Source organism: Aquarana catesbeiana, linkage group LG11 (genome assembly GCF_042186555.1).
Source record: "Aquarana catesbeiana isolate 2022-GZ linkage group LG11, ASM4218655v1, whole genome shotgun sequence".
In the NCBI taxonomy this organism is placed as follows: Eukaryota; Metazoa; Chordata; class Amphibia; order Anura; family Ranidae; genus Aquarana; species Aquarana catesbeiana.
In genome coordinates, this window is record NC_133334.1 from 208,319,863 (window position 1) to 208,334,987 (window position 15,125).

Genomic DNA, 15,125 nt, shown 5'->3' on the forward strand with positions numbered 1-15,125 from the left:
ATAGCGCGGCCGTGGCGTGCATGCGCGGCCGTGCTGTTTACCCTTTTAGGAGTGACGTACGGCGCTCCGCTCGTCTGCAATGATCTGTTGGATTTTAGTTCCTGTACTTGTGAACCGCACGGCCGCGCTGCGCATGCGCGGCCGAGCATATTGACGTTTCGCTTCCTGCTTCACATACAGAGCGCTTGTTATGCGCATGTGCGGCCGGAGGTGCAATTGAAAACAGCTGCTATGTGCGTCTCACTGTCCTATCAGAGGGCAATGTGACCTGGGATGTTTACTATTTATGTGGGCGTGCTTGCATCATTGGCCACGCCTCTGAAGATATCCACATAGGATGAAACATGTCAGGCTGGCCGATGCAAGCACGCTGTGAGCCGTGGACCAATTCCTTTCTGTGATGATTTACTGTTTATTCCTGTAAGTAGACTATAATAAAGGCCTATTTTTTATCCATACGGCTTCACTATTATTGCTCCTTTTTTTACTGCGATATCCTGCTGGGGACTGTACAATTCATTCGTCTTCCCATGTGTATCTTGATGTCCTGATGAGATGTGACCATCTGGCTTTTCCCATCTTTTGGTTGTTTGTGATAGAGAGTCATTCCGAGTGACTGTTGAACCTTGGCATCATTTGATTACATTGCGTGTTTTTCACATTGTTCTGGTAAGCAGATTGGCAGCACGTGGGTGTGGTGTGCTTTCTTTGTGCAGACTGAAGTTTGGTGGAGGCTTCACGTCATCTCTAGTTTCCAACAATTCTTACGGACTAATATATTCACCTTATCACTTTGTTCAATTTAGCGCTGCATTTTGTTTTTGTTATTTTTATATGTGTTTGATGAATCAACAAACTATGCTGGCAGCTAACCGTTTTTTCTAGTTAGCGCAGATATTTGTCCACACTTGTTTCATCATTTACACAATGGTAAATGGTTTGTATCTTCCTTGTGTAGCACTACCCCTGTAGGAGCTGCTGATGAATGTATAATCCTGTACCCTGCCTATCAACCCCATGAACAGTCTCAACCCCTCTGTCACACCTGTATGGTAATATTAGTGTGAGACCCAGTGGTAAAGAGAAACACAGTAATGGTACATTACACAGTATATTTACCGTAGCCTTGGAACCCGCTACTTCACCAGCTGTAGTAATAGATGGAGTCTCACACAAGTTGTCAATTAACCACTTAGGAAATTTACTAAGAAGATGCTTAGCACGATAAACACTGTGGTAACTCAGACATAAAGAATGACAATAGAAAACAGTCAATGTGTACATGAAACAAGAATTCAATGATTGTCATGGAAGGTATATGCAGACAGGTACGCAGTGGGACAAATGCTCAATATCATAACACACTTATATTAAGCACCTTCCCACTACAGCCTCAATGCTCACAACAGACCCAAATACACTACATTCACATAAACAGGATAATGCAGCATAATACTGAATCCTATACTCTAGGGCTCCCCCTAGACTGCAATTTAATGTTCACAAAGTATAATGACACCCTGATGTTTTGTGGAGGGTGGCAAGAGTTCTTTATCTTCACTTATTCTTCAGCTAGCCCTTTGATTTGAACTGCAGTTATTCATAATCCACAGGAGAAAAACATAAAGAACAGACTTTAGAATGATGAGTGTATTGGGAACTATTCCTTTGGTGGTGATGAACAAACAACACTCCTGTAACTTTTCCTTGTGAACTGTGTGGGTAATGCAGTACCACCTCTATAGCATGGGTTGTGATAAACCCCAAAGTTGACCTCAGCCTATGAATAAGCAGAACCACCTCCGTGTAACTACAAGTCTCACCGGCATACAGTGTATTCTATTGTCTGGGCAAGTGCCTGCTCACCACAACAGTCCCAGGTACTGTAGGATTCCTTCCGAACTCCTTTCTTGCGATCTCAGTCTGATCCAAATGCCGTCACGCTGTATCGTTCCTCCGGAAAGCCAAGGTGCAGATGGCTTCAAATGCTCTGAAGCGTAGCCCGATCCTCCTGCTCGATCAGCAGGGCAGTTCACAAGGATCCCTCTGGGGCGGGCGATCCACTCTCCACTCTCCGCTGTAGGCCACAGGCTCTTCCAGCCCTGGGCACACACACACAGACCTCCTGCTGTGCATTGAATGGCATCCGGAGAGAGACCGAAAGCATGCCATGCCTGTCCTTTTATCTGCTTACCCAGCAGGCTGTTCTGTGACTTGGCATTCTGGGTAGGTGAACTGGGCATTGTGGGTCAGTAGTTCCCAGATTAATTTTAAGCACAAGAGTCACTTCCTCTTAAACCACATCTCCCCTAATGCTTTGCAGCGCTGTTTCTCAAGAATAGGAAGAAAAGTCCTAACAGCATTAGCATTAAAAGGGCACTAGAGGGAGCCAAACTCTTACTTAAAGAACATCACATTATTTAGTATTATAACTTGGTCACAACCCCTGTGCTACATACTCCCCCCACTTGAAATCTTTGGTCCCCAAAAACAGTCAAAATTTGTGACCTGTTACATGCTTTCACCTTCAAGCGATGACACAGAACTGACAGAGGAGTTTCCCACCAAGTATCACAGGAAGGGGGACTGTTCTCTACACTTGTTACTGACACTGAAGTATTCTGTATAGATGTGCCAGAGAGTAAGATGGGGTTGCCTTTTACAAAATCTGTGGTGAGAAGGTCAGGCTCTCTTGGCAACCCTTGAGGGGTGAGAATAACTTCTTTGGAACTCTCATCCAACACATCACAGGTCAGTCTCTTAAGAGGATGCTCAACTCTTTGTTTTCTCTGTTCCACTGATTCAGACACAGTAGGCTCACTAGTCTTCTCTTTCTGTTCAACTACTATCCCCTATTTTGTAAACGCTATAACTTTTACGCAAATCAATCAAACACTTATTGTGTTTTGTTTTTTTACCAAAAATATGTAGAAGAATATTTATCGGCCTAAACTGAGGAAAAAAAAATGTTTTTTTTATATATTTTTGGGGGATATTTATTATAGCAAAATGTAAAAAATAATGCGTTTTTTTCAAAATTGACGCTCTTTTTTTGTTTATAGCGCAAAAAATAAATACCACAGGGGTGATCAAATACCACCAAAAGAAAGCTCTATTTGTGGGAAAAAAGGATGTCAATTTTGTTCGGGGGCCACATCGCACGACCACGCAATTGTCAGTTAAAGCGACGCAGTGCCGAATCGCAAAAAGTGCTCTGGTCTTTGGCCAGCAAAATGGTCCAGGGCTTAAGTGGTTAAAGAACATCACATTATTTAGCATGATAACTCGGTCACAACCCCTGCGCTACACCTGTAAACTGATACATCTGGAAGAGAGCTTGTTTTTTGGACTTACTGGCTGGATCACTTGATCAAAAATAAAAGAAAGGAAGCCGAAAAAAGAAAACAAACGCACCCATCACAACTAAGCATTCATAAGCTGCATTATAATAAATGTTTGCTTTTGGGTAGGGTATGACCAGTGGTTAATTTCTCCCTAGTCACCAATCCTTGTACCTGAATAACTAATAATACTCGAGCTGCACTCAACAGCTCTTCTTCCTATTCTAGCCTGGCAGCACAAATTCATCCTGTCATCAGAATTTCTATATGTGGGGCTTGTAGTAGCCATTTGTATGGTACATTCAAATGTGACATCTGCATCATCATGAGATATTTCACTTTAATGAAGAATCTACAACACTAGGGTGGCCATGATGTCATGTAAAATCCCTGGGACATTTTCCACTTTTTCCTGTAAATGTGTTGGTCTGTGTAATGTACTTATGTTTGCCCTTAGAGTGACAGGAACAGAAGGAAGATGACAAGATTTAACAAAGTCTTAATCCTGCTGAAGCTAAGAGATTCTTAGAGATTTGTAACTACACATTGCATGGTGGAAGGAAACAAACGATAAGCAGAAGTGAGAAACATATGCATCAATGGAAACAGGCAGATCATTCGCTTCACTATTTCCAATATCTCAAAATCAGATCATCCTACCACGTTCACAACAGGTCCTAAGAAGGCAGGAGCAGATGAGGTAAGAGTAATTATGAGAATTAATTACATCATACTGATACTGTCCATAGATGGGTAGATTTACTGCTGATACTACTTCAAGGCAGTGAACAACATGCCTCTTATTATGTTGAACACTAAACTTAGCATTAACTTGTCAATATGCATTTAAAGTAGAACTCTAGCCAAAGGTTTTATTTTAGTTTTTAAGTGAAGAACCTCTCAAAAGGTATGCCTATTCCAATAACAACTCTCAAAGTTGGGGTTTCCTTTTATTTTGAGAAGATTTTTTTTTTTTTACATACTCTGATTACTGTAGAACACAAATTCACTTTCTTTGTATGCATTAGTCTGTACTAGGCTTATCATAGACCCTTCTTTTCATATAAAAACAATTGACTGCTATCTGTGATACCTTTCTTATTTGTGCTAACATTAAAATTTTCAGGACAAGCTTTCAGGGTTCAAAATGTTTTCTAAGGTCCAAACAGTAGAAAGTTTGTCCCGAAAATCTGAATGTTAGTGCAGATAAAAAAAATATCAGTGACAGTACTCAATTGTTTTTGTTGCAAGTGCACTAATACGGCTACAATCATCTCAAGCATGTGGTCATATGAAAAGCATGGATGTTTAAATTAAGTTTAGGATTTAAAACATATTAGGGAAACACATATGACTTATATTTTTATATTCTTATTCTTTCTTTTTTCTTCTTTTTTGAAAAGAAGAAAATATACCAGATGTTATTAAAGCAGTATTAAACCCAAAAGCAAACGTTTGTTGTAATGCAGGCTACCATTTCTTAGATGGTATGGTGGCATTCATTTTCTTTTTAGGCATTCTTTCTTCTATCTTCATCAGGTGATCCAGCTAGTAAGTCTGTTGTGTTTCAATAGAACAAGCTCTCCAGCAGAATGTATTAGCTACAGAGACAAGACAAACCATTTAGGCTGGGTTCATACTAGTGAGAATTGGATGCGGGTTTCTCCACATCCAATTCACACAGCAGGAGATTGTGACCGACTCTCTATAGAGCCGGTTCACATATCTCTGCAGTGGCTCCAGTGTGATTTGTGCGTCTTTTGGTCAGTTTCAGGTCCGAATCTGGCAAAAAATTCGGGCTGAAATCGGACCTGAAATAGTGAACAAGGACGCACCGGACTCCTGCGTGCTCACATGTGAACCCCAGACTGACAATGCTGTTGTCCAAAGGTACCCCCTCTGTTCCTTCATCCAAAATGGGGGCACTCTAATACATGAGATGTGTTACAAGTCAGATCACCGGGTGAAAATAGAGGGAAAAAAGCCTAAGTAAATAAAACTGACGCAGCCACCAAATATATTGGCTGGTAAGCTGCAATATATTACATTTTTAGTTTTGGGTTTAATACAGCTTTAAATAGCCGAAATGACTGGGACAACGTGATGACATTATTTTTCAAGGAGTATACCTAACATACCATAGTTTCTTGAATTCCCCCTTAATTTGCTAGCCATTCTGGCTCATATGCTCTTGGTAGAGAAGTTTAAACTGGCCTTAGATCAGACCAATTCACTTGGTGCAAGATTTTAAAAACTTTGGTATCGCCAAATCTTCTGTGTTGTGGTGACAGCCAGCAGTCACCCCCATGTTACTCTGCAGCCCTCTCAGCCCCCCTCTAAATTCTCTTACCCTATGTCAATGTCCATTAGAAGGTATTTCTTCACATCTACACTTTATGAGGTAATTGCGGAACACATATGTGCCAGCACCTTCCTGCAATCTGAGCTGCTTAGATCTCAGTACTTAGACTTCTAATCTAGCAAATTGCTGGCTCTTCAAAATCATTCACAGACATTATTACATCAGGAATGCTGTAGGGCATCTTATTTGCTATTGTTTTCTTATCATGTAAAAATGTAGTATCAAACGAAATAATTAGCAGCAGAGCCACCATCAGCCGTCACAACTGTAAAGGGCCCCGGGCCCGAGGGGCCCGCCCTGGTCAGAAGAAGGCAGGATGGGTGAAGGCGGAGCCGTGCTGTGCATTACAGAAAAGATTTCACAGCTTCTCGTGTCACTGAGTTTAGACATCGCACTCTTTACTGCCACCTCTGGCTACTATGTGTATGTGCACCCCTCGTGTGATTTGTACTGTGCTTCTCAGCAACATGTCAGCTTTGTGAAAAATGGTCTGGAATTAGGTAGGAAGACCTTCTTTACAAGTAGGGGCTGTGAGGGAAAGGGAGGGGGGCTGTTTGTGTACAGGGAGGGGCCAGGGCATTGTGTGTTTATAGGTTTGTGTGTGTGAGGGGCTGCCATATATACAGGTCTGTGTATGTGACAGGCTGCCATATATACAGGTGTGTGTGTGTGGGGGGGGTGGCATATAAACAGGTGTGTGGGGGCTGACATATATACAGGTGTGTGTGTGGGGGGGGGGGCGCTATCATATATATACAGGTGTGTGGGGGCTGACATATATACAGGTGTGTGTGGGGGGGCTGACATATATACAGGTGTGTGTGTGGGGGCTGACATATATACAGGTGTGTGGGAGGGCACTGACATATATACAGGTGTGGGGGGGGGCTGAGATATATACAGGTGTGTGGATGGGGGGCTGACATATATACAGGTGTGTGTGTGGGGGGCTGACATATATACAGGTGTGTGGGGGCTGACATATATACAGGTGTGTGTGGGGGGGCACTGACATATATACAGGTGTGTGGGGGGCTGACATATATACAGGTGTTACATAGTTACATAGTTAGTCAGGTTGAAAAAAGACACAAGTCCATCCAGTTCAACCTTAAAAACAATAAATAAATAAAATAAAAAATATCGTACAATCCAATATACCCAATTTTATACCCTCAGTTGATCCAGAGGAAGGCAAAAAACCCCAGCAGAGCATGCTCCAATTTGCTACAGCAGGGGAAAAAATTCCTTCCTGATCCCCCAAGAGGCAATCAGATTTTCCCTGGATCAACTTTACCTATAAATGTTAGTACCCAGTTATATTATGTACATTAAGGAAAGTATCCAGGCCTTTCTTAAAGCAATCTACTGCGCTGGCCAGAACCACCTCTGACGGGAGCCTATTCCACATTTTCACAGTTCTTACTGTGAAGAAACCTTTGCGTACTTGTAGATGAAATCTCTTTTCCTCTAGACGTAAAGAGTGCCCCCGTGTCCTCTGGGTTGACCGTAAAGAGAATAACTCAACACCAAGTTCACTATATGGACCCCTTATATATTTGAACATGTTGATCATATCCCCCCTATTCTCTTCTCAAGAGTGAATAAATTCAGTTCCTCTAATCTTTCCTCATAGCTGAGCTCCTCCATGCCTCTTATCAGTTTGGTTGCCCTTCTGTGCACTTTCTCCAGTTCCCCGATATCCTTTTTGAGAACTGGTGCCCAAAACTGAACTGCATATTCCAGATGAGGTCTTACTAATGATTTGAACAGGAGCAAAATGATATCTCTCTCTCCAGAGTCCATACCTCTCTTAATACAAGAAAGGACTTTGCACGCTTTAAAAACCGCAGCTTATGATCTACCAAAACCCCCAGATCCTTCTCCACCACGGATTCCCCCAGTTGTACTCCCCCTAGCATGTATGATGCATGCATATTCTTAGCCCACAAGTGCATAACTTTACATTTCTCAACATTAAACCTCATCTGCCACATAGACGCCCAATTAGACAGAGCATTGAGGTCGGCTTGTAAATTGGAGACATCCTGTAAGGACGTTATTCCACTGCATAGCTTGGTGTCATCTGCAAAGACAGAAATGTTACTTTCGATCCCAGACCCAATATCATTTATAAAGATATTAAAAAGTAAGGGTCCCAGCACTGAACCTTGGGGTACGCCACTGATAACCTTAGACCATTCAGAGCAAGGATCATTAACCACTACTCTCTGAATTCTGTCTTTTAGCCAGTTTTCTATCCATTTACAAACTGATATTTCCAAACCTGTAGACTTTACCTTACACATGAGCCGCGTGTGGGGAACTGTGTCGAACGCTTTTGCAAAATCCAAGTATACCACGTCCACAGTCACCCCTCTGTCCAAGGTTTTACTTACCTCTTCATAAAAAGAAATCAGGTTTATCTGATTTCTGCCTTTCATTAATCCATGATGTCTGTTGCTTAAAATGTTTTTTCCAGCAAGAACTCGTCTATGTGGTCTTTTATTAAACGCTCCAGTATCTTCCCGACTTTAGAAGTTAAACTAACAGGTCTATAGTTACTTGGTAAAGACTTTGATCCCTTTTTAAATATAGGCACCACGTTCGCCCTGCGCCAATCCAGTTGTACTATTCCCGTCATTAATGAGTCCCTAAAAATTAGATACAATGGCTTTGAAACTACAGAGCTCAATTCTTTTAGGATCCGTGGGTGGATGCCATCAGGTACAGGTGCTTTATCCACCTTTATTCTGTCTAAAAAATTCTGGACCATATCACTTTTGAACCATTGTGGATCATTCGGGGCTGTGTCACTACCACCCCCATTATGGATATGAGCTCCCCCATGCTCCTTTGTATACACAGAGCTGAAGAAAGTATTTAATAAATTTGCCTTCTCTTTGTCCCCAGTCACCCACTCTAGATTATTTTGTAAAGGGCCTACATGCTCAGACCTGGCCTTTTTACTATTAATATATTTGAAGAATTTTTGGGGGTTTGTCCTACTATCTTTTGCATTCTGTCGTTCGTTTTGAATTTTTTCATCCTTGATTTCCTTTTTACATGTTCTGTTAAATTCTTTGTAACATTTAAACGACACTAGTGTTCCTTCATTTTTATATTTTTTAAAAGCTCTTTTCTTATTGTTTATAGCTTCTTTAACTTTGGCCATGAGCCACATAGGTTTTGTTTTTAGCCTTTTAAACTTATTGCCCATGGGAATATACTTTGCATTGAGGTCCCAAACAGTCTTTTAGGAGGGGGGCAGTGTGTGGAGGGGGCTGACATATATACAGGTGTGTGTGTGGGGGGCTGACATATATATACAGGTGTGTGGGGGCTGACATATATACAGAGGTGTGTGGGGGGGCGCTGACATATATACAGGTCTGTGGGGGGCTGACATTTATACAGGTGTGTGGGGTGCTGACATATATACAGGTGTGTGGGGGGGCTCATATATATACAGGTGTGTGGGGGGGCTGACATATATACAGGTGTGAGGAGGGTTGACATATATACAGGATTGCGGGGGGGCTGAGTGCATACAGGTGAGGTGGCCGGTGTGCGGATTCAGTTGGATGGCCCCTGGGCAAGCCCTGGGGAATGTTGGTGGCCAGGCTCGGGGGGGGGGGGGGGGGCAGGTCTAAAGCTGTGTAAGGGGCCCAAAAATTTCTGATGGCTGCCCTGAGCAGTATTAAATCGTACCTGGACTGCCCCCTTCCAGGTCACCCAAGCCATGATCTAATGTAGTTTTGGCACTGCTATGTTAACCAGTGGTCGAACTAGCCCAGTTCTCCATGGTGGACTTCTCTCCTCAAGGCAGATCTAGAAAATGGTGCTTGCTGGGGCTTGGGACTTCCTACCTTCCAGTATGCCATGTGAAAAGACATTTTACAGCAGGTAGCACCATCACAACTCACTTGCCATCTCAAATTGTTCATTGCAAATGTGGAAAGACTAACTTCATTAGGAAATTTACAAACAAAACATAACCTTGTAAATATTCACGTTGTTAAAATGTGTGACATTGGTGTGGATTACAAAATGTTCACTTATCTTTATCTGACAGATGTCGAGTGAATAAGTGGATAATATTGGTCACTTAAATGCATGCGCTTATTTTACAAAAAAAAAAGGAATGAGTAGTGTGAGACACATACTAAGCAGTATAGGGACATTCACAGTGTACTATAGAGATAGACAGGTATTTTGTCACTGTACTGAGTTTGCACTAACTAAGCAATTTTATGTATCCCATTCATTTTGTGTTGTTGCACAGGAAGAAAGAAGTACAACTACAAAATCAACTACAATGTATCTGTCAGAGACAAAGTGATGCCCATAGAAGGAATCAGGATTTGCTAAGGGATTTCAAAAGGATTGAGCAAGAGTTATCTCTACTAACTGCAAAGTCTGACAGCTTCAGGAGAAAACAGGTTTATTTTACTGTTATTACTATCCTGGGATAGCTGAAGATTATACTATGTGTTGTACTTTTGATCAGATAGAACTATGAGAACTATTATGTGGAATACTTGTAAATAGGGATGAGCCGAACACCCCCCGGTTCGGTTCGCACCAGAACTTGTGAACAGACCAAAACTTCGCACGAACGTTAGAACTCCATTGAAGTCTATGGGGCTCGAACGTTTGAAATCAAAAGTGCTCATTTTAAAGGCTAATTTGCATGGTATTGTCCTAAAAAGGGTTTGGGGACCTGGGTCCTGCCCCAGGGCACATGTATCAATGCAAAAAAAAGTTTTAAAAATGGCCGTTTTTCCGGGAGCAGTGATTTTAATAATGCTTAAAGTCAAACAATAAAAGTGTAATATTCCTTTAAATTTCGTACCTGGGGGGTGTCTATAGTAAGCCTGTAAAGGGGTGCATGTTTCCCGTGTTTAGAACAGTCTGACAGCAAAATGACATTTCAAAGGAAAAAAAGTCATTTAAAACTACTCGCGGCTATTAATGAATTGCCGGTCCGACAATACACATAAAAGTTCATTGATAAAAACTGCATAGGGTTTCCCCACAGGGGAACCCCGAACCAAAATGAAAAAAAAACTGGCGTGGGGGTCCCCCTAAATTCCATACCAGGCCCTTCATGTCTGGTATGGATTTTAAGGGGAACCCCGCACCAAAATTAATTAAAAAATTGGCGTGGGGTCCCCCCCCCCGCAAATCTATACCAGACCCTTATCCGAGCACGCAATCTGGCAGGCCGCAGGAAAAGAGAGGGGACGAGAGAGCACCCCCCCTCCTGAACCATACCAGGCCACATGCCCTCAACATTTGGAGGGTGCTTTGGGGTAGCCCCCAAAATACCTCGTCCCCATGTTGATGAGGACCAGGGCCTCATCCCCACAACCCTTGGCCGGTGGTTGTGGGGGTCTGCGGGCGGGGGGCTTATCAGAATCTGGAAGCCCGCTTTAACAAGGGGACCCCCAGATCCCCCCCCCCCCGTGGGAAATGGTAAGGGGGCACTTGTACCCCTACCATTTCACAAAAAAACTGTCAAAAATGTTAAAAATGACAAGAGACAGTTTTTGACAATTCCTTTATTTAAAGTCTTCTTATTTCCATCTTCTATCTTCTTTCTTCTATCTTCCTTCGGTTTTTTCCTCCATCTTCTTCTTCCTCCGATCCTCTGCTCCTTTCTCTGGTGTTCTCACCCGGCATCTCCCTCCGCGGCATCTTCTTCTCTTCATCTTCTTATCTGCATCCTCTTCTCTTCATCTTCTTTTCGGGCCGCTCCACATTCATGATTGGATGGGAGGCTCCCGCTGTGTGACGCTTCTCTCTTCATTTAAAAGAAATATTACACTTTTATTGTTTGACTTTAAGCATTATTAAAATCACTGCTCCTGGAAAAAGGCCGTTTTTAAAACTTTTTTTTGCATTGGTCCATGTCCCCTGGGGCAGGACCCAGTTCCCCAAACACTTTTTATGACAATACCATGCATATAAGCCTTTAAAATTAGCACTTTTGATTTCTCCAATAGACTTTTAAAGGGTGTTCTGCGGCTTTCGAATTTGCCACGAACACCCCAAATTGTTCGCTGTTCGGCGAACTGGCGAACAGCCGATGTTCGAGTCGAACATGAGTTCGACTTGAACTCGAAGCTCATCCCTACTTGTAAATTTTCTAAGCAAAACAACTGTCTTAAATCTGGAGAATGAAGCATTACAACAACAACAAAAATATATCAATTTAGCGTAACCACCCGCATTAAAGAGAATGTATCATTTTTTTTCTACATATTTTATTTTTTATTGTTTTTTTACTTTAGAGCCAGCAGGTGGATCTCTAGTCTAGTAGGATTTTTACATTTAGCATTGTATCCTTTCTATTGCAACACTGAAAGGAGCCTGTTGTTTACAGAATTCAGTGTAGTGCTTGCAGAAACACCAGTGGTGCTTGCAGAAACCACTGGAAATTTGCCCAGGCTCTTCCCCAGCGGATTATCCCACAGCCAAGCACACAAACAGTTACTCTTTTCCTCAATAACCAGTCTAGGGTTGTTGTTTTTGCAGTTTTTACTTTTGTAGTAACTAGGATTGAGGGAATTGAGTGGGTTACTCCAAAAACAGAACTAGGTACAGATTGAGGACAATAAACTCCTTTCCTAAAATCTGAAGTAGAAGTTATTGCTTACAGCCAACTGTGGACTTAGCTTTGTAGTAGAAACAGTTAAATGCAGACTTGTCCTTCTAGAGCACTAAGAGCAGAGTCCCTTCACATGGAATCAGATAAATAGTTAAGCTCTTCAGGGCACCAGCCGATGTCCCCTTTGAACAGACACACAGCTGACTCTCTAGCACAAGATTGGTGGCAGCAGCCCAAAAGTATCTAAGATCTCTCACAGCTGTCTGCATTTACAAAATGTCCAGGGACAGTTGGTTGCCTCCTTTCAACTACCAAGCGACACCAGATTACCATCGATACCAGATTAGATCCTTAGCAAAAAGCCCCTCGGTCAGCTCTCTGTAGCAACTGAGGCCTCACAAACAGCAAGCACATGCCAGCTCTCCAGGCTGGACTGATCCTCTGCAGAACAAGACCCAAAATCTCAGCATCTCAGAGTATTTATCCAGACTCCCAGCAGCCTTCAGGGCCCTATTCCCTGAGATTGGCAAGGGCTGCATAAATGTTCAACACCTATGTTCCAGAGAATTCTACAGCTCTCTGGAAAGCAGAGGAGGTAGTCAAACCAGCAGCAGCTGAAACACTGAACAGACCTAATTAATTCAAATCAGCTGCACTGGTTACAGTGTGTACAGCTTATTTACCTGACACAACAATTGCAGCTACACTGGTTACAGTGAGGCAAACTAAATTTACTTAACAAACACACACCGAACACAGTGAGCCGCCACTAAATCTACCTAATCCTACCACCTATCTAGGAAGGTGCTATATTAGTAAATCATCAGTGCAGTAACACTGAACTAATCCTTTATCAAGTGGCCCAGTACTAGGTTTTGATAAAACACAAATGGGTTCAAAGTAAACAGAATCTATTGTGCAGGTTATTTTGCTAACTTGTAATGCTCTATGAATCAAGTAGTAAATCTGTGGTGTCCAACTTAAAAAAGGCTCAAAGGCCTCATTTGTTGAGTGAAAGGCCGCATCTAAATCAACCATTTCTTTTTTTTATCTCAGAGCAGAGGCAGCATAAATACCCCCTTATATTGGTGTCATTGCCAAAAATAACAACTGCTTCCTTTCATTGGGGACAGTGGCAGTAATAATAAACCCCCCATTCATTGGTGATACTATCAACAATAAACCCCCACCCCTCGACTGGAGTCAGTGAAAGTAGAAGCAGTCTGAATCTCTTCCCCCCCTTCATTGGTGAGTGTCAGTGTCAGTAATAAGAACTCCCTTCCCCTTCACTGGTGTCACTAGCAGCAAAAAATATCCCTATTCATTGGTGTTAAGTGGTTACTTACCTGAACACCCATTCCCACACTGCTTGCTGTATATAATATAATATCCCTGTCAGACAGGAGAACCCTCCACCCAACAGGCAGTGCCAGCTTTATACGAATGCCAGGTATGAAACTCAGAGTGTTGCAGCACTCAGCACTATTCTGCAACTCTCTATAGACTGCACCTGGTACCATGCTGCAAATAAAAACCCTGCAGGCCTCCAGTTAGACAGTCCTGTAATAAAGAGTATGTAAACCCAACATTTCATATTCCTGACATGTGCCTGCTGTACAATGTGCTTGTATGAAAAAATATCCTGTTCTCTTTGTGTCACTTCCTTTTGTGTAAAATACTTGGTGTTTCTGCCAGTCTCTCGGCTTTCCTATAATAATAACTGACCACACTAGGCATGAGATTACAGTGTGGTCAGTTCTCTGGCTGTGCTGAGAAATCAGCCTGCTCTCCTCCAGTGATCAGACTTGTCCTGACACACCTAATGTAAAAATGATGTACAGTAGACCGAGTTTCTTTAGCTTGAGCCATAAACACAGATTTTGGCCTTTTACTGCAGAGTCCTGTTACTATTTTTTGGATTGTGATTGTCTGTGTAGTGGAGGACAAAACACATGGGCCTGTCACCTGAGGCTGTGTAGGTGTCTGTATCTAGTGGAGCACTGATTTTCAAGTGAAATGATAGAGGACGTTAGAAAAATTTTGACCTGGAAATACACACTGTGGAGAAATTCTTCCTCATATTTCCCAAAAGAATCACTCAAAATGTTAGAGCCCATTCACACAACATTGTGTTGTGGTACCGAGCACTAATACACACCAAGTGCAGTGCATAGCAGTGTATTGCCATTCAATTTTAACACATTTACAGGACCTGTGCTACAGCACACTGCATTGCACCAGTACATTCCTTAAGTCCTGAAGACACTTATGCCGCGTACACACACCCGGAATAGACTCCGACGGTCTTTCCGACGGTGTTCCGCTGAAACGGACTTGCCTACACACGATCACACCAAAGTCTGATCATTTAGAACGCGAGGACGTATGATGGTACTAGAAAAAGGAAGTCCAATAGCCAGTAGCCAATAGCTGCCCTTGCGTAATTTTTAGTCCATCGGAATAGCATACAGACGAGCGGTTTTCCCAATAGGAACTGATTCCGTCGGAAAGATTTGAAACGTTCTATTTCTAGGTCCGTCAGAATTTTAGAAAGAGAAAGTCAGATGAAGCCCACACACGATCGATTCTGCCGGAAAGTCCGGTCGTGTGTACGCGGCATTAGGCTTAGTATATAGAATCCTGGTGTATTACATGGCATTTTATAGATTGCTACAACTCAGCTCTGAATATAAAAATGTTTTGGCCTGGTACATATAGGTGCTAGGTTTGCTTATCATTGGTGTATGGTGAGTAAATATTATTGATTTACAGTATAGCTGTAATAATTAGAGCAGATACCTGTATAAAA

The 15,125-nt window shown here is 42.4% G+C and overlaps 1 protein-coding gene across 1 annotated transcript in view; it reads left to right on the forward strand.

The window, feature by feature from the left end:
* Positions 1-232: 232 nt before the first annotated feature.
* Positions 233-15,125, forward strand: part of LOC141112402 (uncharacterized) — a 100,507-nt gene continuing 85,614 nt past the window's right edge. The window contains exons 1-3 of the mRNA XM_073605225.1: positions 233-420; positions 3,799-4,041; positions 9,989-10,145. Of these exons, the coding sequence (XP_073461326.1) occupies positions 3,941-4,041; positions 9,989-10,145 (258 nt within the window). The 5' untranslated portion in view covers positions 233-420; positions 3,799-3,940. The remainder of the gene's footprint in view (positions 421-3,798; positions 4,042-9,988; positions 10,146-15,125) is intronic.